Raw genomic sequence first — 24,954 nt, 5'->3', positions numbered from 1 at the left:
CCAAGGGTGTCTGTTTCAAGCAGACACTAAAATCATCACCACCTACTGCTGCTGTCAAAGAGGGACACAGGTTCAACCCCCGGGGTGAATTTCTGGTTACCCATCCAATCGTCCAAATTGTGCTTAAATAGGGCTAATGAGGGGCTTTGTTTAACATGAATAGGAAACGTGTTCCAAAGGTGGGACAACATCTGTGAGACAAATCTGTCTCTCTAGCAAGTTCTGTTGATGTCATATACAAGGTTAAGGTCCTTTGATTGAGTGACCCATGTGCAATTTGATTTGCAAATGTGTAGCATTTCAGTCAATGCTGGGACAGAGACTGTTCTACATGCAAGGCACAGGTCACCTCTGAGCAGTCTGTATGACACAGAGTAAATTGACAATGATTTTAGTCTGTCTGTATAAGACAGACCTTGAAGACCCTATATTTTCTTTGTAAAGAATCTTTGTGGTCTCTCCAACTGCTGCAGGTATTTGGAAAGGAACATACCAAAGGGAGCATTGTACTCTATTATTGACCTGATGAAGGAACAGTACAGGGGGTTTATAACCTCTTTTTTTTTCTGAAGGCAATGCCCTTACTTATGAGATGAGCAATATAAAATGCCCTTCATACCACTGTGGAAACATGGTGATTGAAGTTGAGGTTGCTGTCAACCTGTGTGCCCAGATCTCTCACCACTGTGTGCTTAGGGTATTGCTAGTGATGTGGTAGTTTGCAGGAACATCACCCTTGCCAAAGGGGATGATAATGCATGTTTTTGCATTAAGTTTAAGACCTTGACTTTGGCACCAGTCATTAGTCTGCATAAGACCTTCTTACAGGATGTTGACATCACTAGGAGTTTCAATGATTGCTCCCAGTTTGCAGTCATCAGCAAACTTTGTCAGCCACAGTCCTTCAGTTTTAGCCTGCACTTCGGAGAAGTAGATTCTGAACAGTAGGAGTCCCAGAACCAATCCCTGTGGAACACCACTGGTTACAGGTCTGCTGGAGGAGGTGGAGACTCCTAGTTTTGACTGCATGCATTTCATCAGTGAGCCAGTTTGCAACCCGCCTGACAATATACCTGTTGATATCCAGCTGGGTGAGTTTATCACTGATACCTGAGTGGGGGATTGCATCAAAGGCCATGACTAAGTCTAGGTAGGCCATATGCTCAGATATGCCCTCTTCTAGGGCTTTGGTGACTGTCTCAAAGAAGTCCACCAAGTTTAACAGGCATGATCTCCCCTTGACAAAGCCAAACTGGGTGGGGTCGAGCATTTGGAGATTTCCTATATCTTTGTTAATAAGGTCCATAATGATTGTTCAATGGCCTTGCAGATAACACTGGTCAGGCAAATGGTCTACAGTTCCTGGGGTCTGTGGATGTACCCCCTTGGGCAAAGAGATGATGGTATCCATTTTCCATTTCACTGGGATGAAGCCAGTGCTTAGGTTGTGATTGAAAACTGTGCTCAATGGTGATGCCAATTCCTGTTTTAACCCATGTAGAACACAGCCTGGGATGTTGTCTGGTCCCACACAGGCTGTGTTTTTGGCCTTGAAGAGGGCATTTAAGACCTGCTCCTTGGAAATACTAGGCAGGGGACATGTACTTCTGATGCTTTGGGGTATATGTGGTGGGGACAGGGAAGTGAAGTTTTCCACTGAAACTGTCAGCCAGCAGGTTTTGTATATATAATATATATATATATGGTTTACTATTGAAATGTCGATCCTTACATGGGCGACTCGACTTGCACAAAGTCGAAAATGCGATCGTCAGCACACCGAATCCCAAATGTACGAACGGCAAAACCTCGCCCCTGTCTAACCCATGGGAGCATGGGTGTGGAGGTGTTGTGCGGCCGGTAATGTCGAACGTCGAATGGGTTTCGCTAGCGAACAGTTTTCACGCTTTCGGTTCACGCAAACGCGTCGATGGGGTGGCCGTTTGAACACAGTGCATTCGCATATTCAATAGTAAACCTATATATATATATATATATATATATATATACACACACACATATATAGGTTTACTATCATAATTTCGAAAATTAAAAAATAAAAAGTGTACTTATTAGCGAAGTCTTTTGCCGAAAGTACACAATACCAAATGTCTCTAATGTCGGAAAACAGCTTTTAATGTCAAAAATATTGCTCACGACATTTTCGACACTTAACAGCAATCCCCTCCTTCCCTTAACTCCCTAACTAGCTAGCCTAAAATCCCATTTATGCAAGAGGGAAAGCCCGGCTGCACCCCCCACACCCCCTAACTTAATATTCCAACTCCGAGATCGCACTACAGTGAGGAAAAGGATGTATTTCCCTAACCGCACTGTACTGCGATCCCTTTACATGAGCAAACGTTATAATTGTGAATGCACAGTCCATTCGCAATTATAACGTTTGCTCACGTAACCTGCTGAAATATTAAGTATTCGAACATCTGTTATTCGAATACTTCATAGCCGTGCAATTGCACGGCAAAATTTTAATGGTAAACATATATATATATATATATATATATATATATATATATATATATATATATATATATATATATATATATATACACATATATATATACACACACACACACACATATATATATATATATATATATTCATACACACACATACATAGAACCATTAACTAGGAGTTCAGCACAAATCTGGGTCTTACCTTTGAGTTTATGGATATAACTAAAGAATGCCTTGTGGTTATCCTTAGTTAGGAAAGCTAATTTGGATTCGTAGTTAGCTTTGGAGGACATTACTAGGAGTCTTATTTGATTGTTTAAGTTGAGGAGGGAGTGTTTGCAGTTTTGATATCATTCCTACCTGCTCTTAGACAGCAATTTCTTTCTCCTATTGTATAGCCTATTAATAGCAGTTGTCCAGCAGCTATTTCCTTTGGTTCTATCAGGTACAGCAGAGTCAATACAATTGTACAGGTGCTTGTACAAAGCACTGGTGTATAAGTTAGCATAGGTGTCTGTCCCATCAGTGGGGGGAGGGGCTATGAAGCTATTTATACCATCACGTAAGAGGTTGTAATTGGCCTTGGAGACGTTTTTACTCTAGTTGTTGCTAAAGGGGGTCTTGAGACTGATTTTTGGTCACATCTCACCAGTGATGGCCACACACTGGGGATGTTGCAGTGGTCTTCTATGTTGATGAGCACCAGGTCCAGGATGTTTCAGCCCCTTGTGTATCAACCAGCTGATCCAGGGCATTGGAGTTAACGAAGTCCAGGAACCTTTGGGCAAGTGAGTTACAACAAGTACAATTTACCCAGTCTATGGATGGGTAATCAAAGTCACCCAAAACCATGGTATTTGGTTGTATCTTGATTGACTCAAGTAGATCCAAGTAGGCTGAGTGGATGTCCTGATTCATGGAGGAGGTCCTATAGCTGGCAATGACCTGAAGAGGGGTCTTACCCACTGTCAACTGCACCTGAAGTAAATCAAGGGAATTGTGCTGTTTAACCAATCTAGAGGTGTATTTATCTTTAATGAATATTGATGCACCACCTCCTTTAGTTCTCACGACTTCAGTTTGTGGTCTGAACATGTGGAAGGAAATGTAACTGGGTATAGCTGGGGTGCCATCTGCAGCCTTAACCCAGGTCTCAGTGACTGCACAAATGTCAGCATCTTCCAGGGTGAGGACTGCTTCCAGTGAATGCAGTTTCCGGTTTAGACTCCTAGCATTAGGCAGCATAACCTTGAGGTTGTTTTACAGGGTATTTTTACGTCAGGGATTTTATTGTTGTGACATTGCCTAAAAAAGGCACTATGGGGATGGTAAGAGCCATGACTCCCGCATTTTATTATAAGCTTACTACTTCTTCTACAAAATGCTCTATCATTGTGCGTGACCTTTTTGCCCTCACTGACTGACTGTATGGCTTGAATCTATTAATGTTTGTAAATGATCATTTTCTACATGCAAGAAATTTGAAGCCTTTACTTTCCTATATATTTTAGAACAAATTTCATCCGTATTATTAATGTACATGGTTATATCCAAAAAGCTAACAACATTCTTATCCCACACTGATGTAAATTCTAATCCATACCTTTATTATGCTTTTCCTCTATTTTTACTATAAATATCAGGTCATCGATAAACTTGTAATATGCAATCAGTTCAAAGCCTTCTCCACTACATGGGTAGATATATTCCATTTCAAATCTGTCCATACACAAATTAGCAAACATTGGGGCAAACACAGCCCTCATAGCTGCTCCCTGTGTTTACAAACAGAAATCATTTTATAGGTTCATAGGTGTGTACTAGGCTAATGGCCCTGGAGCCTATATAAGCCTAGCCCAAGAAGATTCCCTGGCATCATGCCACCCAAAGTTAGTTCCCAGTACACCTGTCAAGCAAGGTCACTGAAGTGATCCTCAGGGTGAACTTCCTATTGCCCATCCACTTGTTAAGATTTCTCTTAAAGAGGGCCAGTGAACGGGAAGTTTGTTTCAGAGTATGGGAAGTCTCTGGGTTAGGAACCTGTCCCTCCAGCATGTTCTGTTTATTGTGGTAATGAGGTTTAGGTCCCTGGAGCATGTGGCATGGACGGATTGGGATTTATTCAGGTGTAGTACATCTAGCAGCTCTGGGTCAGACATGGCTTTGTAGGTCAAGCAGAGATCACCTTTAAGTAGGTGATAAGAGACAGAGTATAGCTGGAGTTTTTTTGAGTCTGTCCATACAGAGCATGTGTCTAATATTTTTGTGGCCTTTCCAGTTGTGGTAGGGGGTCTAGTGAGGTACATACCAAATGAGGTGTTGTATTCTATAACAGGTCTAATAAGAGATGAGTAGAGAGGGATTATGACCCCTTTCTTCCTGGATGAGAAACCTTTTGTATTGAGATGTGCCACATAGAAGGACTATCTGACTACACTAGCAATGTGGTTATCAAAGGAGAGGTTGCTGTCAACCTGTGTCCTCAGGACCACGCCTTCGGTGTTTAGTGGACTACCACCTAGGTGGTAGTTCATGGGCACCGAATTTTTCCCAAAGGGACTGACAATGCACTTTTTGGCATTGAGCTTAAAGCCATTGTTCTGGCACCAGTCATTGGTGTCAGTGAGGCCTTTTTGTAGAATGTCTACATCAGTTGGAGAATCAATAATGGCTCCCAGCTTGCAATCATCTGCAAACCTGGTCAGCCAGAGTCCCTTTGCGTTGGCTTGAACTTCGGGGAAGTAGATGCCAAATAGAGGATATAGGACCGATCCCTGTTTGACACCACTTGTAACTGGTCAGTGGTCAGATTTGGAGTCTGCTACTTTCACAGTGTGGGTTCTATCAGTGAGCCAGTTGGCAACCCATCTTATGACATAGGGGTTTATGCCTAGTTTAGTGAGTCTATCTATGATTCCTTTGTGAGGAATAGTGTCAAAGGCATTGTCAAGATCTAGGTAGGCTGTGTGAAATACCTTGCCCTCACCAACAGCTCTGGTGACAAACTCTAAAAAGTCTATCAGGTTGAGCAGTCATGATCTACCTTTCACAAACCCAAACTGTGTGGGGTCCAGAGTTTGCAGATTCCCTATGTCCTTATTAATAAGGTCCATGATTATGCGCTCCACAGCCTTACATATCAGACTAGTCAGGCTAATGGGGGGGGGGTAGTTCCCAGGGTCTGTAGTCACTCCCCCTTTGTGGAGTGGGATGACCATAGCAGTGCGCCATTCGGTAGGAAAAAAGCCTGAAATGAGGCTGTGATTGAACAGGGTACTCAGGTGTGGTGCCAGTTCACTTTGTAATTCATTTAGAACACAGCCAGGGATATTATCAGGTCCCATGGAAGCTGTATTCTTGGCTTTGGACAGTGTGGTTTTTACCTGTGTAGCCATGATAATAGGAACTTGGCATTCCTCAGATATTGTGATAGGCCCTTTGGGGGTAAAATTAGCATTAAACCTGTCAGTCAACATGTTGGCAATATCAATTGGTTACTTATATGTATTGCCATTGTGCTGTAACTCAGAGCAGATCTGAGTATTGCCATGTAGATTCTTGACATAACTATAGAATGCCTTGTGGTTGTCTTTAGAATCTGCAGCAATTTTGTTTTCGTAGCTAGCTTTAGAGGATTTGATGATGGATTTCAGTTTTTTGCTGAGGCTGACAAGGGAGTTTTTCCAGTCTTGAGACTTCACCCTTTTCTGAAACAGTTTTTTCCTTCTGTTGTAGAGTTTGTTTATGGTGGGGGACCACCAGGTTGGCTTCCTTTTTTGGAGGACAGCATCTTGGTTCTGTTTGGTATGGCCCATTCCATGCACTTGTGTATGTGCTCATACAATGCATTGGTGTATGATTCAGCAGTCATGCACCTATTTTCCATTTGCATGGGTGTAGTGAAGTTAGCCATTTTTAGAAGTCCAAAATTGGCTTTGGTGATGTTTTTTACAGTGGTTTCCTTTAGTGGGGGTGACAGTGGGATGTGGATATCCATGGAGATTAGGTTGTGGTCAGATCTGACACGGGAGGAGTTGATTACTGGTGTAGAGCAGTGGTCACCCAGGTTAGTAATGACAAGGTCAAGGATGTTTCTACCCCTGGTAGGGTAAGAATGAGTTGGTCCAGGGCATTAGAATTAATGAATTCCAGAAAACTTTGAGCAAGTGTGTATCTAAAATAATTATGCTTAAGGGCACACTCTAATAATTCACAAATATAATTGCTTTGTGATTAGTCAACCAACATATATGTACTGCCTCCATCCATAACAGTGGTGTACACTTCCAATACAGCTATGGGGGCTGGATTTGTCCCAATGTATGCTAATTTGTTTACAGGGGCTAACATGAGACAGCACAGGTGACTTTGCAGTGTACCTGCATCTCAGCATTACTGCAAGTGATCCTGTATGTAAACTGGAACTTCAATCTTTAGCTCCAAGAAAATTACTAAAACCAATCAGAAACCACTAAATGTAGAAGGAACATTTGTCAAGATGCAGATCAGGTACAAATGAGTGATACAATGGGGTGCAAAGTGATAAATAAAAGAAAACTTAAATAACCACACTATCAGAAGTCACATTAAGGATTTTACCCAAGGATGAACTATAAAGCATTAGTCTGCATTGCATTTGTTTCCCTTAACCCAGTAGCTGTCATATTCATTTACTGCTTCTCTAACCCCTGCAGACTCTTCCTTTTCTGCTAACAACGCATCAATGTGCAGAAGCACAGCTCCATGGGCACTTCACATAAGTCGTCTGATTTGTGATGCAGAAAAAATGGAATGAAACTACTGTTGGTGCACTACTGTCAAAGCTGACTTAGTAAAGTGGGAGTACAGGGACCAATGCTTTGACCCCAGTGCATATTTATTGCCCTCACCTATAGTACTTTTCTTTACAAAACTATTTCTGAAGATTCTGTGGCAACTTTCAAGCTACCCAAGCAGAATGCAGCTAGGTTCACTGTGTTCAGCTCTAGACTGTCAGCCATTATCCATGAGATGGGCTACCCAATATCCCACACAAGGTATGTATCTATAATGACCAAAGAACAAGTGCAGTGACATTGTAGTACTACATCTCTCAGCTAAATACAACACCTGGAAAATTGCCCCTAGAAACTTACCTCTGTCCACGTCTTGCATCTGCTCCATTTCGATCATCTCCGAACCCTCCTCTGACAGCCTGCTTTGTTCTTGGATCAAAGTTTTAAAGGTGTCATGTATGACGGACTCATCACATGGTGATATATCCTCACTACTAAGGAGGCGCTTGCTGGAAATTCAAAGAGTTAACAGTTAGCAATGCAGCATTGGTTCATGCAATAGCGGCCCATTAAAACTACTACAGATCATTAGGGTAATATCCTAGAAGAGACTGACTGGATGAAACACATTATTCTGAGGTATACACAAACCTATCCATGCTAAAACTTGTATAAAGATTCATAGATTATGGTATGCTACATTCACACCTCTTCTATGGGTCAACATCAAGCACAGGCTCCACAGAGTGCTGGTTTTACAATATTGAACTCCAACCCAGTTTTCCAATAATACTTTAAGTGCTGAGAGAGAATTATATCATTTAATAAATCCTGGAAGCTGATTCCAAATACCAGCATAAGAATTTTTACGAATGTCTTCCTCCTTCCGTTTTTAAATTTTGGAATAATGTAGTTCAAAAACATGTCTACAGATTCTAGCATTTCATTGTTTAAAGCTTTCCAGACGTGCAGAGTTTATCCCTACAGTGACAATATGTTATGCTGTAAATTATAATCAATGATGCTAATCTAAGTGTTTACAAGATGGGACACATTTAGTGAATCTTCACTGCACCTGTTGTGATAATCAAAGCACAGTCTGAGTACCCGCATAAACTAGAGTTGCACTCAAGTATAGGACAGATTAGGCTAGCTCATGCTAGTGAGGACTGGAGGTTTCCTGATGTAGAACAGATTAGGCTAGCTCATGCTAGTGAGGACTGGAGGCTTCCTTGTGTAGGACATATTTGGCTAACTCATGCTAGCAAGGACTGGAGGTTTCCTGATGTAGGACAGATTAGGCTAGCTCATGCTAGTGAGGGCTGGAGGCTTCCTTGTGTAGGACAGACTTGGCTAACTCATGTTAGTAAGGGCTGGAGGTTTCCTAATGTAGGACAGATTAGGCTAGCTCATGCTAGTGAGGACTGGAGGTTTCCTGATATAGAACAGATTAGGCTAGCTCATGCTAGTGAGGACTGGAGGCTTCCTTGTGTAGGACAGACTTGGCTAACTCATGCTAGTAAGGACTGGAAGTTTCCTGATATACGACAGATTAGGCTAACTCATGCTAGTAAGGACCGGAGGTTTCCTGATACAGGACAGATAAGGCTAATTCATGCTAGTGAGGGCCAGAGGCTTCCTTGTGTAGGACAGACTTTGCTAACTCATGCTAGTGATGACCGGAGGCTTCCTTGTGTAGGACAGATTAAGCTAACTCATGCTAGTGAGGGCTGGAGGCTTCCTTGTGTAGGACAGACTTGGCTAACTCATGCTAGTAAGGGCTGGAGGTTTCCTGATGTAGGACAGATTAGGCTAGCTCATGCTAGTGAGGACTGGAGGTTTCCTTGTGTAGGACAGATTTGGCTAACTCATGGTAGTAAGGACTGGAGGTTTCCTGATATAGAACAGATTAGGCTAGCTCATGCTAGTGAGGACTGGAGGCTTCCTTGTGTAGGACAGACTTTGCTAACTCATGCTAGTGAGGACCAGAGGCTTCCTGGTATAGGACAGATTAGGCTAACTCATGCTAGTGAAGACTGGAGGCTTCCTGGGTGAGACTGACCATAGTAGTCCTAAGTCTTTAAGCCTTCTCTACTCCTGGCTCTCATCACATTTTATGTGAAGTGTAGGATGTTATTAATCCTTATATCCAAGGTCCTGAATGATTTTACTCAAAAGAATTACTGAGCCAGTTACTACATTAAAAATAATTTAATGAAATTGGGCAAAAAATGTAAACTGATGAGATTAGGCAATCAATGAAGTTCAGACTGTATGAAATGATTCATCTGCTTAATTACTATAAATATTGGTTCAGACAGTGAACATCTGAATTGCTTGTCACTACAACACAAATCTTAGTGTCATCAACATACTTATTTTCCTTTAGAATTAGCTACAATAGATGCAAAACATAAGTTAAACAGGACTGAACCTAAGACTGAGCCATGAGGTACAACTAAATTCATTGAAATCCAGTTTGACTGATAACCTTCTATAACAACACCTTAGGATGTGTGATCTAACCATCTTTCAACCCATCGTGTAATACAGTTAAATGTGTTATTCAAATTCATAGATATCAAGAATGAGTGATCTAAAAGATCAAAGGCCTTTGCAAGGTCTGAATATATTATACTATTACCCCAAGCCCCACATCAAGAGCTATATTAACTGGATTATAAAAATCAGTTAAACTGGAAAGAGTAGTTAGACCTTCTACAGATCCATGTTGTTTAACATCTAAAAGTGGTAAATACCAATTGAATATTAAACAAATTGGTCTGTAATTTGTACTTGTGGATAGAGGCAATGGGAAACAACTGCCACTCCTTTGGGACAGTACCATTTAATAAGAGAATTAAATTTAACTACAAAACATTTTACTAGATCATCCTTAATTAAATAAATAAATGGTTCAGAAAAATTGTTGAACCCCATTCTAGATGCTCATTTCCCCTCTTGCTAATGATTTTCATAATTTCAGTAATAATTTGGCAAGTTATATCGGACTTGTGTGTATGCCGACTTGAAGTTAGACAGGCGATACAAACTCTAGCAGAATACATGTTGAATGTATTCAACAATAACTATAAATCAGAAACCACACTGCACACAGTAAAGGGCCCACACATATCACTACTTTTGTCTGTGAGTTCACATACATAAAATAAAAAATTATTGTTTTTGACATTAGAGATAAAAATCTTCAAGGCTAAATTTTGCTTCTGCTGTAGCCTTTTTTAAAAGTCTAGAAGCTTCATTTAAGCTTTTTATTCTTACTGAGGTTACATTTTCTGCACACGTAACACTTCTTTCTTGTTAACTTTTAACAATATTTCTGTTTTCTTACATTACCACAGTGGTACTTGGCACCCAAACATCTTAACAGGTTTTGTAGTCAAGGTACCTGTACAAATGTCATGCAGCACTTGTCATTTCAAATTGCCACTTACGGAGCAAAAAAATATTCCATTCTCTGGCAGTTGCATGTTGTTTCACCTTCTCCTTATCCAGAATTTTTAAGTTGCATACAACCTGGGAGAGAACTGGTTTCATTGAAAGTCTAACACTAAAACCTAGTCCATGCTAAGTCAACCTGAGGACACTCAAAGTTATTGGGAGGTATAAAGCAACCTGAGTTTCAAACTAATGTCTCCAGCAAAGATTTATTAAGCAAGGAGGGACTTTATAACCCCCTACAGTCCCCAGAAAAAGGTAAATAGATAACTGCATATTTATTCTTCCCTAGACCTGGACAAATCAACAGTACCTGAAAAGCTTCTCAAACCAGGATCGGCCACAGTGCAAGCAGAAATCTGTCTATGCAACAGAGGGCTCATTAAAGTCTGAGAATTATACCTCCACAGGAGGACAGAAAGAAAATGGGGGAGATCTCGGTGAAATTAGTAACACTCTTGAGTCTAGAGCTCAGCACCAGCAGTAATAAGTGACCCGATGTATAATGGCATTCAAAGCCATTTTTCATCTGTGTTTACAGAAGTTCTGAAAGAAATGAAAAATTAAGTTTAACTACCCAATGTATGGTATAGCACAAAATCAGCTGGCAGTGATTTATGTGTTATTGTGTCAGTGACCAGAAATTGGAAGTAACAATCTGAGGATTAGACTGATGACTGGTTCAACTTCATCTTTACTTAAATGTTTGAACCCAAGCACTTTACAAACTGGTAAAACAGAGAAGTAACAATGAACAAATATTACAAATAATAATTAAAACAGATAATCACTGAACATTAATAGCACAAATAAATTGGTTACCTGCAGAAAGTGTTGAAAGACTGCATCTACCTCTAATGTGATAATCTCTGTGTGTATGCGGTGACACTGCATGTAATTGTAATGTGGTATCCTAACGTATGCATGTAGAGGCAGACTGCACTTAAACCTACTGCAGTAATCCTAATGTGAGGGGAGCACGCATAACCTTAGTGTAGTAACCCCCAATGATGATGGAGAAGGGAATGCGTGTAACACTTACTACAGTAAACCTGCTGACAGGATTGCATATAACCTTACAGTAATAACCCCAGGGTGTCTGCAGGAGAATCTAAGCAACTTTACTGCAGTTATCCCAGCACTGGGGAGGAGATTACATGTAACCTTTCTGAAATAACTGCAGCATAGGGGTAGGGGGAGATTGTATGCAATCCTACAGTACTAAACTAAGTGTGTGAAGAGGAGGAGAATGCAAATGTACCACTAAAGGCTTAAAAAGTGAAAGTAAAACGTAATGAGCATTCAGAAGCCATGCATCTGAAACACCGGTGTGTCTTTAAAGGGTCATTTGTATGTATCCTGTGGGCCTCCACTACACGAGGTTTAAGGTATTACACAGTCAAGACTTTAGTCTTGCTGGGTCAGTTTTTAATAAATGGTTTGGCTGTGTGAGCATTTTACCCTTTAGTCTAAATCTTTAGTTTGTGTTAGATCCAGGCTCTAAAGTCACTTAATCACTCATTTAATTGCACATTTTAACTGCATGAAAGACATTTGTCATACTGACACCCATGTGTCCTGCTGAAATCCATGACATACTTAATTCTATTTATGACTGTAAAATGGTGGAAGTGGTCTTTTGATTATTTAATTGTGTTGCTAAGTTTGATGAGATATCTATGCTTTTTGAGTGAACAGTGCAAAGGTCTGTGATATATATTTATATCACAGCAGCTTGTCAAGGAAAAGAAACAACTGTAGAGTCACACAGAGCAATAAAATATTCTCTTTCCATCATTTGAAGCTCACATTTATTGACAATGCATCTGGTAAGCCATTCAAGCATGAGTGACTTGCTAGAATGCATAATCAAACAGCATATAGTGAAGCAATAATTAGTATCTATATGATTGGTGCAGGAATTCAAAAGGCAATTGTGCAACACATTTGATAATTGCCTGTGACTGCGCTCTGGACACACGAGCCCCTTTTCAGGGTCAGCCCAGCAGTGCTGGCTGGTGAGGTGATTTGGTTAAAGTCACACAGCAGACAAACAAAAACTGACGAAGTCAAACCCTGCAGTGCAGGAGGCGGCTCACTAACAGCTCCCCATCTGCTCTAACTGTCAAAGTGCTGTAGCCCATCAAAGCGCATTTCATACCAACGCGCGCAAAAAAAAAAAAAACAAGCTAAATGAAAAATATTCACAGTTATTTGTAGACCTTATACTTCCCAGTTTATATACAGACAAACACAGTCAACAGTTAACAAAACAAGGAAATGAGGGATCATGTCCAAAGAACATGGCTAATATGATGATGCTCCTGTTTTATTATAATCAAATTCTATCTTTACACCATAACTGCTCTAGTATACAGGAGCCAAGGATTTATGGATGTATGCAGACGTGACCAACAATTAACAGCCACTTGTATGGCTGCACACACCTTAGATGCTTGCTTGAGATCAAATTAATACATACATAAAAAAGTGAACTAGAAACGTATTTCAGCTTGCTGCCATGAGAACCACAAAGTGCAACCCACTGCAATCATATGCCCTGCTAACACTCTTAGCTCAAGAATCAATGACAAAGACCCAAACCCAAAATCAGGAACAGATTTTAAACATTGGTCTTATAGCAGCAACTTTCTATATAAATGATTTTTCATTAGCAAGCATTTTCGAAATCATATGAAATTTGAAAGTTGCATGATTGTCACTAATTAGTGATTGCAGTCTACAACACTTTACTAGTAAACCACACATTTTATAAGGAACAAACAACAAACTGGAGTAAAACTTAGGGACTTTTGAGAACTATGCCCTTTGTATATGTGCTCTCAAGTGTGAACATACACACACGTTACAGACACTTGTATGCCTGTACATTTCAGATACATGCCTAAGATTAAATGAATGAATAAATACATAAATAATGGTCCAGAAATGTATCTCAACATGCTGCTGACAGAGACATGCAGTACAACCCATTGCATCTACCCTCTGCCCTCTCAAGTTCTTAACTCAAAATCAGACACAGACTTAAAATCAGGAACATATTTTAAATATTGTTCTAATATACTTAAAGTTGCTAGTATAAAAGATAATGAATTAGCAAGCCTTTCTAAATGTTATGAAAGCCAATAAATTTACTAGGAATAGCCCACAAATATGAGGGAAAAATCAGGGACAGTTAAAAACTATTCCCTCTGCAAAAGCACATACATACACACCTACACACACACACACACACACACACACACACACACACACACACACACACTTGTACGACCATATACCTCAGATATCTGCTTGAGTTCAAGTAAATGAATAAATTTAAAAATAGTCACCCAAATTTGTATTGCAGCTTGCTGCAGTTAGAGTCAATCATTGCAACTCCCCCTCTGCTCTCTTCAACATCTTAGCTCAAGAATCGGACACAAAGGCCAAAAATTAGGTACAGATTTTAGATATTTCTCTTATATACTTATAAAGTTGTTAGAATAAAAACTGCTTGCTGGCAAAGCATCTCAAAGTGTGAAACTCACATACCTGACATTTAGTGACTGCAACAGAGAGTCTAGCCCAAATTCCCAATTGGCATAAAGCACTGTCTGGTTAAGGGACTTGCTCAAGGTCACACAGTAGGCAAATGAAAGTGGAAAGATTCAAGCCCTCTACCCTTGGCAGAAGTAGTTCATTAACAAGTCAGTCAGTCCTCTATGCTAGCTGTCATACTTTAAACCCTCAACAGTTTGCCAGAAAGCCACATAATTTACAAGGAGCAGACCAAAACTCCTCTCAACGTCTTTGCTCCAGAATTCAGGATAAAGTGAAAAATAATGATGGGATAAAAGCTCAGAAAGAATTTCTGAATATTATTTTATTTTATCGATTTGTTAACCAGCTAAACCTACTGCACAAATGTCCCTTTTCAGAGATGACCAAGTTTGGTTAAGTGACTTGCTCAAAGTCACACAGTAGGCAAATGGAGGTAGAAGGATTCAAACCCAGTACATTTGACTAATCAAAGTGATTCATTAATAGCTCAAAGCCTTAAGTGCTAGACAGCTCTAATTCACTTAAAAAGTTAATAAAACAATAGGAGTGGCATGGGTATGCATTTTTCTGAAAAGTAGAGCTATGAAACTTTAATTACTGGCACTATTGACGGATTGGTAATGGGGAGCAGTACATAAATATGAGGAAAAATCAGAGACAGTTAAAAGGTAAACTAACAAGTCAACAGTACAAGGTTTATTGATGTGCATTTTTTGATCAATAAGAGCTATGAAACTCTACTGACTGACATGGACTGCGGTCCACAATGATTTACCAGAAAATGAAGTTGACAAAGATCCGTCATTTAGCACAGTGGATTAAGGCTCTAAAGCTCTTATTGAGCTACTTCCTGTAGTCAAGTGTACAGGGTTCTACTCTTTTCAACTTCATCTACCTATTGAGTGACTGCAAGCAAGTCACTTAATCAGAAATGGCTCCTGGGTTGTCCTTGAAAAGGGACACCTAGTCCAGTGGGTTCAACAGTACTCCCCAGTCGAGTCCAAAAAAAAGGTACACGGAGATCAGTACTCTAACCTGGTAATCAAACATAAACACACAAAAAAGGATAGGACAGAAATACGAGACAAATCAGAGGTGATCTGCAAAATGTGGAATAGGTAAAAGTCAGACTTCTCTAATTCACTTAAAAAGTTAGCAGATCTATCTGACTTGGCATCAACATGGCATTTTCTGTACAGTAAAAATTCTTTAATGACTGACATTATTGATGAAGTTTAAAATATGAATCTATATCAGGTTACCCCCACAGTGCATAATTACTTACCACAGTCACATTAAACATGGCAACATCTTTAGCAAGATTCTGGCTTTTTTTTTTCAAAAAGGCAATGTTATTCCTTTGTGACTGTTACAAGGTCAAGGAAGTATCTCCCCCCCTCTCTCTCATTTCCTCTCCATTTGAACCAATGAAAGAGAAGAAATAAGGGCTTTTGCATGTCAAAACAAAGCAGTCAAGTGGACCCAGGTAATCAGGGCTGTGTGTAGAAAGGTTGCATTTTTTTCCTCATTGATTTTATGGCCCCCAGCCTGCACTGCGCCATAGGCAACTACCTAGCTGAACTTGTGCTGGATCTGGCCCTGAGCCAATTCCAGAGATCTGTGATAATAGATATGTGAGAAAATGAGTGGTGTAAAAAACAGAGTGCTGTGTGGTAGTCTTTCTAACCCACTATTATATGGCCCATGTGGAATATTCTTTGTCTCAGTTCAGTCATATAACTATCCAGATACTCACTCAGATCCTTCCATAAACTTATTTTCATTTAAAAGTGAAAGGTTACACATTCCCAGGCTACAGGAAACATGCATCTTGTTGATTAAAACATGGTCAAATATAGTTTGGAAGGAGGCTCACATCCTGTAATGAAAGAGAGAGAGAGAGAGAAATACTAATATTTTAAATTAATTCTCTCTAGGCTTGCACCCCCTTATGGCACCACAACCTAGTTTTATCGACTTGGCCCCACCTTACCAAACTTACTCATTTTAGGACTTACTCAGCTAATACAAACCCTCTTACAGCTTATTAAAAATTTCCAAAGTAGTTCACTGTTTAGTGTAATTTTCACTAACATACCTGACAGCTATGAATGCTCAAATGTGCTACCTAACACTTACGAATTGCTGATATATATCATTGAGCCATTTTGTTTTTACTAAAATACGTACACCAGTTCTAGTCAAAGGATGTTTTTTACCCCTCCTGCAAAGGATATATTCGGCTTCTTGACCTTGCTTGTACCGATTGCTGTGGGCTATGCAGTGATGATAGTGTAGACCCTCATTTAAGCTGTTCCACATCCACTCTCCTCCCTATTCAACACTTGGTCAACATTGTGAAACCAAAGACTTAGGAGCAATAAAATGCCCTGACTAATCCACAAGCACAGACAATATATATGCAAGAAACAAATATGGATTAATTCACAAACACAATGTATGTACAAGAGAAACTTGAAATCCATGAAAGCTACGAAGTGGCCTAGTGATCTGCAACATCTTCAGACTTCTAAAGCAAATAACTTCTTCAGGGAAAGCATTCCTAAGTAACCAAAGATCTTACTGGACTGAAATAAAGTCAGTACTTGGTATAAGTCTCTCTTGTAGTAACAACCCTTATATCACATACTAAATCCATTTTATTACTTAACTGGCTAATTTATCATTAAGTTGCATGCATACCTAGCTCTACCACTTAAACTGTAACACTCAAAAATGATCCACAGCATATCACACACACACACACACACACACACACACGTGTGTACATATAATCATCATCATTATCAGCCCCCTTTTTCCCATTTTCTACATGTGGATGGGAAATTATGTCAACTATCACCATCTCTATAGATTTAATGCCACACTCCTGCCTTCTTCAAAACTCATGCCTGACTGTCGCAGATCTTGTCATGCAATCTATCCACCTCTTTGCTGGACATCCTCATTTCCTCTTACCTTCTTCCTGTCTGTCCCAAATCTTCTTCACCAGATTGTCTTCTGCTTTTCTACACATGTGCCCAAACCACGGTAATCTGTTCTCTTTGAACTTTTCTACAACTGGAGCTACTTTGGATTCTGCTTTTATGTCCTCATTTCTTCGTCTGTCCCACAGAGTGCATTCCACCACCCTCCTCAGGTACTTCATTTCCATCACCTCTAACTTCTTCATCTGCCGTTACTGTCCAGGTTTCTGTACCATTTCAGTAGTACTGGTTGCCTGACACTCTATGCTAGTTGGCTGCAGCCTCTCTGATTCTAGCTTTGACCTCTTCATTCAGACTACCCTTCTTTCTCAACTCCTCCTCCTAGATACTTGAAGCTATTTACTTGTTCCACTGTCTTCCATTCTATCTCAGTTCTCAAATTCATCCAATTTCCCCAGTTTGTGGCCATTACCACTGTCTTATCTGTGCTTCGTTTCATCCCATGTGCCTTCAGTTTTGCATTCCATTGTTGTATACTTTGTTGGAGTTCTAGCTCAGAGTCTGCATGTAATGCCACATCATCTGTATACAGCAACTTTGTTGATCTGTCCCCACCAACCAGATTGCTAATATTATCCATCACCAGTATGAACAGCAGTGGGCTCAGAGTTGAACCCTGATGTACACCCACTCCCACTGGGAACCCCTCTGTGAGGCTGAACACTGTTCGTACTTGAGTCATTGAATCCTTGTACATAACCTGCATTAATTCTACTAATGTTTCTGGGACTTTGAACCACCACAGTACTGCCCAGATCAGCTTTCTTGGGACCTTGTTATATGCTTTCTCAAAGTCTAGGAATGCCCATTTGGACTCTTCCCTCATCTCTAGCTGCTTCTTCTCAACTATCTGTCTCACTGCAAACATCGGGTCAGTTGTGCTGCATCCTGATCTGAATCCGAACTACTCCTCTTCAGTCTTTCATTCTACTACTCTGCGTATGTTTATCAATCACCCTCTCTAGAACTTTCATGCAACGTGATAGGAGTTTGATTCCTCTGTACTGCCCACAGTTGTGGATGTCCCTGTTCTTGTACACTGGCATGAGTATGCTTATTCTCCAGTCATCTGGTATACGTCTTTCTCTCCACACTGCTAGGAGTACCCACAGGAGCCATTTCTCCCCTATCTCACCCTGTATTTTTATCATCACAGTATCATAGGAGGTTACTAGGCTAATTGCCCTGGGACTCTTACAAGCCTAGCCAAGAGTTTATTCCCAAAAAAGAAACCTCAGTCAGCACCTGCTGCCCCTGTCAATGAAGGACAAAGGTGGAACCCCTGGGACAAATTTATGATTTCCCATCCACTCATCAAAGTTGCTTTTGGGGGGGGTCAGTGAGGTACTCTGACATGTATGGGAAGTCTATTCCAGAGACAGGGCAGCCTCTGGGAGATGAGCCTGTCTCTCCAGCAGGTTTTGTTGATGTTGCATATCAGACTTAGGCCTATTGAGTGGGGTAATGCACGAGGAGAAAGACTTATGGCTATGGAGCATTACTAGTATCTGCTGTGACCTCATCTGAGCCTGCTGCTTTCCCTGACTTCATCTTCCTTAGTGCTGTTCTTACTTCTTCTAGGGTGGGCTCCTCCTCTTCTCTCGTTGTAGGCTGTTTCTGGGGCAGTACAGCTTCTGTGGGCTTTTCTTCATTCAGAAGCTGCTGGAAATACTCCTTCCATCTGCCTTTGATGTCATGTGGACTGGTGAGCAGGTTGCTGCTGCATCCCTTATGAAGAGTGTCTGACTATCTTCTTTATCTTCTGTTTTTGCCTTGTAACCTGATATAGTTTCTTTATGCCACTTAATAAGTCACTTTACAGAAGATGGTAGAGTCCCTCTGATGCCCTATTCTTTGCTATTGCAACTCCTTTCTTAACTTCTTTGTCGGCCAACCAGTATTCCTTCTTATCCTGGTTGGTCTTTTCTATCTCCACTTTTTCCTGCACTCCTCCTTTCTTTTGATGACTTTCTGGACTCCTGCATTTCACCACCAGCTTTCTTTCTTCTTCTTCTTTCAGCTTTTCCTGGTTAGGGGTCGCCACAGTGGATCATCTGTCCGCTCTTGATTGGCAGTGGAGTTTTACGGTGTCGAGTTGCCAACCTGGCGCCCAACCTTAGACAGAAGGCACACACACACACACACACACACACACACACACACACACACACACACACACACACACACTCACACCTAGGGCCAATTTAGAGTGTCCAATCCACCTACTGCATGTCTTTTGGGATGTGGGAGCACCCAGATGAAACCCACGCGACCACAGGGAGGACATGCAGCCTCCGCACAGAAGGCACCCCAGCCGAGAATCGAACCGGAGAACCTCTTGCTGTGAGGCGGCAAAGCTAACCGCTGCACCACTGTGACCACCCCCCCACCACCAGCTTTCTTTATGTACCTCATTTCCATACCTGACTCGGCCATATATCTGTTCTGTAGTTCTCACACATGCAATTTTGAGGAGCTGTCATTCTTCAACTCCACCTATTTCCTCTTCTTGGGGTGCTACAGCCTTGAGTAATTACTTGAACTGTTGTATTTTCTCTCCAATCAACTTCCAGGTCTTCAGTGTGACCTCTGTTGACCTTAGAGCCTTCGTTAAATACACACACACACACACACACACACACACACACACACACACACACACACACACACACACACACACACACACCAGGTTTCTTAAACAAGTCCCAACTCACATTTAAAAGTCCCTAGGATATACAGTTGGTCTATCCCTGTGTAGCAGTACAAGACGCTCGTAGTAGAAAAAGCCAAAATGATCACTATCCCTTCTTTGTCTTTTTGGCTTTTTCCGGTTAGGAGTTGCCACAGCAGAACTCTGTTCCGCTAATAATTGGCAGTAGATTTTTATGGTGCCGAGTTGCCAGCCCGACACCCAACCTTCCATTCAAGCATGTCTTTCGAATGCCACTTGACCGTGGAGAGGACATGCAGACTCCACACGGAAGATACTCCAGCCGAGAATCGAACAGGAAAACCTCTTGCTGTGAGGCAACAACGCTACCGCTGCACCACTGCAATAATGATCACTATCCCTAAATTTAGTAATTTATCTCCCCTGGAACATTTTCATTTTATGGCCAACCTTTAACTTCTTGCCAAACTACCAGAGAAGCTGGTTTAAAAACAAGCCCTCTCTCAAAAAGGTCACTCTTTTTTTCTTTTGGTAAAAGTGTTTAAGATTTGTTGTGTGACTGGCAAGTTTTCGTATTAGCAAATAGTTGTGTGAAACTACCTGTAAACAATTTGCAACATGAATTCAGCTTCACCTTCACTACTACTATTGCTTTATTTCAGGCCACAGAGTCTCCTTCACTACTATTAATCTTCTGGCAAAAGTCTTAATGAGAGATGCAGCAGTCTTTTCTGTTTTTTTTTTTTTTTTATTTTGTCACTACAATGTATAAAAATGTCAGAAAGCTCATGTACAGTCTGTACTACATACACACATGTTCGCATGTCCAGACAAAACAGCAGGTAGAAAAATACAATCTTACTGAAGATCAGTGAACTTTGTTCATCTTCTGAGCATCATATGCCTGTCAAAGGCACTGGGAACTAATGGGTGGCACGATGCCAAGGTGATCCTGTGGGCTAGGTTTGTAAAGGCTCCAGGGCGATTAGCCTAGTACACACCTATGAACCTGTAAATGCAAGCATTTCAGAGTGGTACAAGGCGAGTGCAGCATATGTAGCTTGACAGCAGTCCAACGAAGGCCACCAGTCTAGCACACTACTTCTATTTGGGGTGAAACATATATCAGGCAGAATCTGGTTAAGCGGGTGGTTCGTTTCAGAGTATCCAGCCTGGCATACTACTGATACTATTAAATGCATCAGGCAGAATCTGGTTAAGTGGAAGGGGGGCTTGTTCCACAGTATCCAGCATGGCATACTATGGATACTGTTAAATATATAAAGCAGAATCTGGTTAAAGGTGTGTGGGGGTCATGTTTTAGAGAATTCAGCCTGGCATACTAAGGATACTCCATGTTAAACATATCAAAAAGAATGTGGTTAAGGAGGTGGTTTGTTTTCAGAGTATCCCACCTGGCATTCTGCAGATACTGTTAAATGTATCAGACAGTATCTGGTTAAATGGTGGGCTCATTTCCACGTACCCAGCGTGGCATACTACTGATAGTGCTAAATGTATCAGGTAGTACTGGTTAAGTGGGGAGGGGGGACTGTTTTAGAGTATCAAGCCTGGCATACCACTGTGGTGCTAAATGCATTAGGCAGTATCTGATTAAGGAGGTGAGTATCCATGCTTGCATACAACTAATACACAGTGTGAAATATTTCAGGCAGTTTTTGCTTAGCAAGGGACTTATTTCAGAGGGTGAAAACATTTTACACCAACTTGCCAAAGTTCAGAATTGTTTATAAATTCCTTGTGGAGAAAACATTACAGAATCAAGATTTGATGATCACTGCTATTTTTTAATGATACTGAAAGCCTGAATCACTACTCTTTCACAATGTTATCTTGTATGAGGTCCCTATTTCACTGATAAGGCATGCTAGAAATATGTTACATGATGCAGTTGGGGTGAAACATGTATCAGGCACTAGCATTCTTAGTTGGTCATTTTAGGTAAGGTGGTACAGTCACTGAGGGTGGGGCTTACAAACTATGAAAAATTAAAAGAAGTGCTGCTACTAAAAATAGATATATAAAAAAATTAAGGTATTGTAGAACATAAAGGTCGTACCTTACTGTTCCCGATTCTGACATGCATGCAGGCAGCTCCCTCACTTACTACTCGAAGAGTTGTTTTACTGGGAATGTGCTTGATGTTGGTCTTAATGTCTTAATACACCTCCTTAAAAATATTGTATGGACTTACCTTTTTGGCAGCCTTTCACTCAAAAGTGCCAGCCCACACTTCCCAGCAGAGATCCGTTGAGGACATATTCACTTATGCTAGAAAATCAGCAGTTTACTGCTACCCAAAATTTTTATTATAGCCATCATAAGACAGCTAGCAAAGTACAAAAATGTTTTATACATGACTGCCATTATACACATGATAGAGTCACAAAGTCACACAAAATACATTCAGAGTAAAAAGCCGAGCCAAACATTTAAATGCTAATTGCACAGAAGTATTTAAAAACCTAACTATATAAGTAAACATAGGCATGCAAAGAATACACAAAGAAAATGACCTTGTCAAAAAGTGTTTTGAACATGGAATTCTTAAATTCTCTGGGAATCTAACATTAGAATAAAATTGCAAAAATAAATAAACAAATAAATTAATGAATGAATAAATAAAACTACCACAAAAGATTCTGTCCAAGGATGGTCTCTTCTCCCCAGTATACCAGTAACAATTATTTAAAAATCACCATAAGAAAACAGACATCAGTCATAACAAATAAGTGATATTTATCTAATGTGAGACAGATCAGTGCAACTCAGGTTAAAAGTCCAATGCAACAGAAAAGAAAATCTTTGCTTAGCCTCGTATGATTCTCTTACAAAACTTCTAGTAGTAGCTATCTGTGCTAGTAAAGGAACTATGCCAATGTGAAAGTACAGTTTTGTACCTACCATAAATGCAGATGTTCGAGTGTCTTCACTGCTGCAGTCATTACACTTGGGTTATCCTGCCGTCAGGCGGTCCCGCAGTCGGCCAGAGTTCCAAAGTCTTGGTCCGGCGTCGGTTGCTGTCGCCTCCTCCCTGGCATCAGTGCGTCAGGGGTATATAAGAAGCAGCCGACGACATTTTCTTCAGTTTTTCTTGCCCCAGATGTCAGGTGCCCCCAAAAAGATAGGCAATACATATTGCTTACAAAACATACAATAAGGTAAAAACAAAACCTTCAGGAACCAGCAAATACACCACATAGGTAGTACAGTGTAGAAAGTTATAGATAAGACCCAGCTAAGAAAGAGGGGATAGCGGGTGGGCAACCAGGACTGCAGCAGTGAAGACACTCTAACATCTACATTTATGGTAGGTACAAAACTGTACTGTGTTCATCGTGTTTCACTGCTGCAGTCATTACACTTGGGTAGAATCCCAAAGCTGAGTTTGGGTGGCTGGTTCTATAGAGGATTTGGTGTGGCTATGAGGCCCTGCAGCACTGCAGTGGCAAAGCCAGCTCTGGATCTAGAGTAAAGAGGCAAGTGGTAATGCTTGGTAAAGGTGTGCACTGAACTCCAAGTTGCAGCTTCCAAAATGTCTTTGGTAGGTACTCCTCTAAGGTAGGCAGTAGAAGTGGCAGTTGCCCTGGTGGAATGTGGTCTAATGTTAGATGGTGCAGGTTTCCCATGCTGTGTATAGCAGAACCGGATACAGTGTCCTATCCACTTTGAAATGGTCTGCTTTGAAATAACCTTTCCCTGTGATCCTGCAGCATATGATACAAACAATTGTTCAGTTTTTCTGAAAGCTTTTGTTTTGTCCAAGTAGAAACGTAATTGTCTGTGTATGTCCAAGGAATGCAGAAGTCTCTCCCCTTTATTCTGGGGATTTGGATAAAAAGTTGGCAAGTGAATATTTGGTTAAGAGCCACACTGGATACCACCTTAGGCATAAAAGAAGGGTTTGTTCTTAAAGAAACCCTGTCTTGGTGAAAAATGATAAAAGGCTCCACTGCCATTAGTGCCTGTAGTTCTGAGACTCTTCGTGCTGAGGTTATTGCCAGTAGCAGAGCAGTTTTCCATGATATATATTTTAATTCTGCTGAATTGGTTGGCTCAAAAGGAGGTAAAGTGAGTTTTTCCAAGACAAAATTGAGGTCCCAAGTAGGTGTTGGTGTTCTCCGGGGTGGTCTTATATTTTTAGCCCCTCTGAGGTACTGCTTTAGCAATGGATGAGAGAAAATAGGAGGATCTGTGTTGTAATGAGCCGAGATGGCAGAAGCATGGATCTTAATGGATGAGAAGGATAGTCCTTTGTCCAGCATCTCAGTTAAGTATTGTAGTATCTGAGGAATGTTAGGGACAAGAGGGTCAAGGCTTTGAGCCTGGTTACAGGCACAGAATCTCTTCCACTTTTCTGAATAAGATTTCCTGGTGCTAGGCCTGCTGGCCTCCAAAATGACATCCATAACAGCTTTAGAGAGAGGTGTTGTCTGTTTGGCTAATGAATCTGCCATGCAGCCAAGGATAAGGTTTTGAGCAGACTGTGCAGGATCTGATTGTTTTGTTGAGTCAGAAGGTGTGGAATTTGAGGCAAAATCCAAGGTGGGCCTTGAGCTAAGTTCTTTAAGATTGGGTACCAATGCTGGCGTGGCCAGTCTGGAGCAATCAGTATCATCTGTGGTTTTTCTTGTCTGGCTTTTAGAAGTACTTTTGAAAGGAGAGGCAGACGTGAGAAGGCATAAACGTCTAGGCTTTTCCAGCTGAATGAAAGAGCATCCACTTTCCATGCTTGTGTGTGATAAGTCCTTGTTCTGAATTTTTGTAGTTGGCAATTCAGTGGGGAGGCAAAGAGATCTATGTCCGGGCACCCCCATTTTTGCATTATCATGCTGAAAACTTGTGGATTTAATTTCCACTCGTGAGGCTCTATGATGTTTCTGCTTAAGTCGTCTGCCAGAGTATTTTTCTTTCTTGGCAGGAATTGTGCTTGCAGATGAACTTGATAAGTTAGAGCTGTGTTCCACAAGGTCATGGC

General features: G+C 40.9%; 1 protein-coding gene across 5 annotated transcripts in view; it reads right to left on the bottom strand.

Moving 5' to 3' along the window:
• TMC6 (transmembrane channel like 6) overlaps positions 1-24,954 on the bottom strand; it is a 1,104,128-nt gene that overhangs the window by 551,140 nt on the left and 528,034 nt on the right. For all 5 annotated transcript variants that reach the window (XM_044068185.1, XM_044068183.1, XM_044068186.1 and 2 more), the window contains exon 3: positions 7,614-7,762. In XM_044068185.1, the coding sequence (XP_043924120.1) occupies positions 7,614-7,762 (149 nt within the window). The remainder of the gene's footprint in view (positions 1-7,613; positions 7,763-24,954) is intronic.

Source organism: Protopterus annectens, chromosome 4.part0, assembly GCF_019279795.1.
Source record: "Protopterus annectens isolate FY-2018-M chromosome 4.part0, PAN1.0, whole genome shotgun sequence".
Lineage (NCBI taxonomy): Eukaryota > Metazoa > Chordata > Ceratodontiformes > Protopteridae > Protopterus > Protopterus annectens.
The sequence above is the reverse complement of the archived record's forward strand: the minus strand, read 5'-3'. Positions and strand labels throughout refer to the sequence as shown.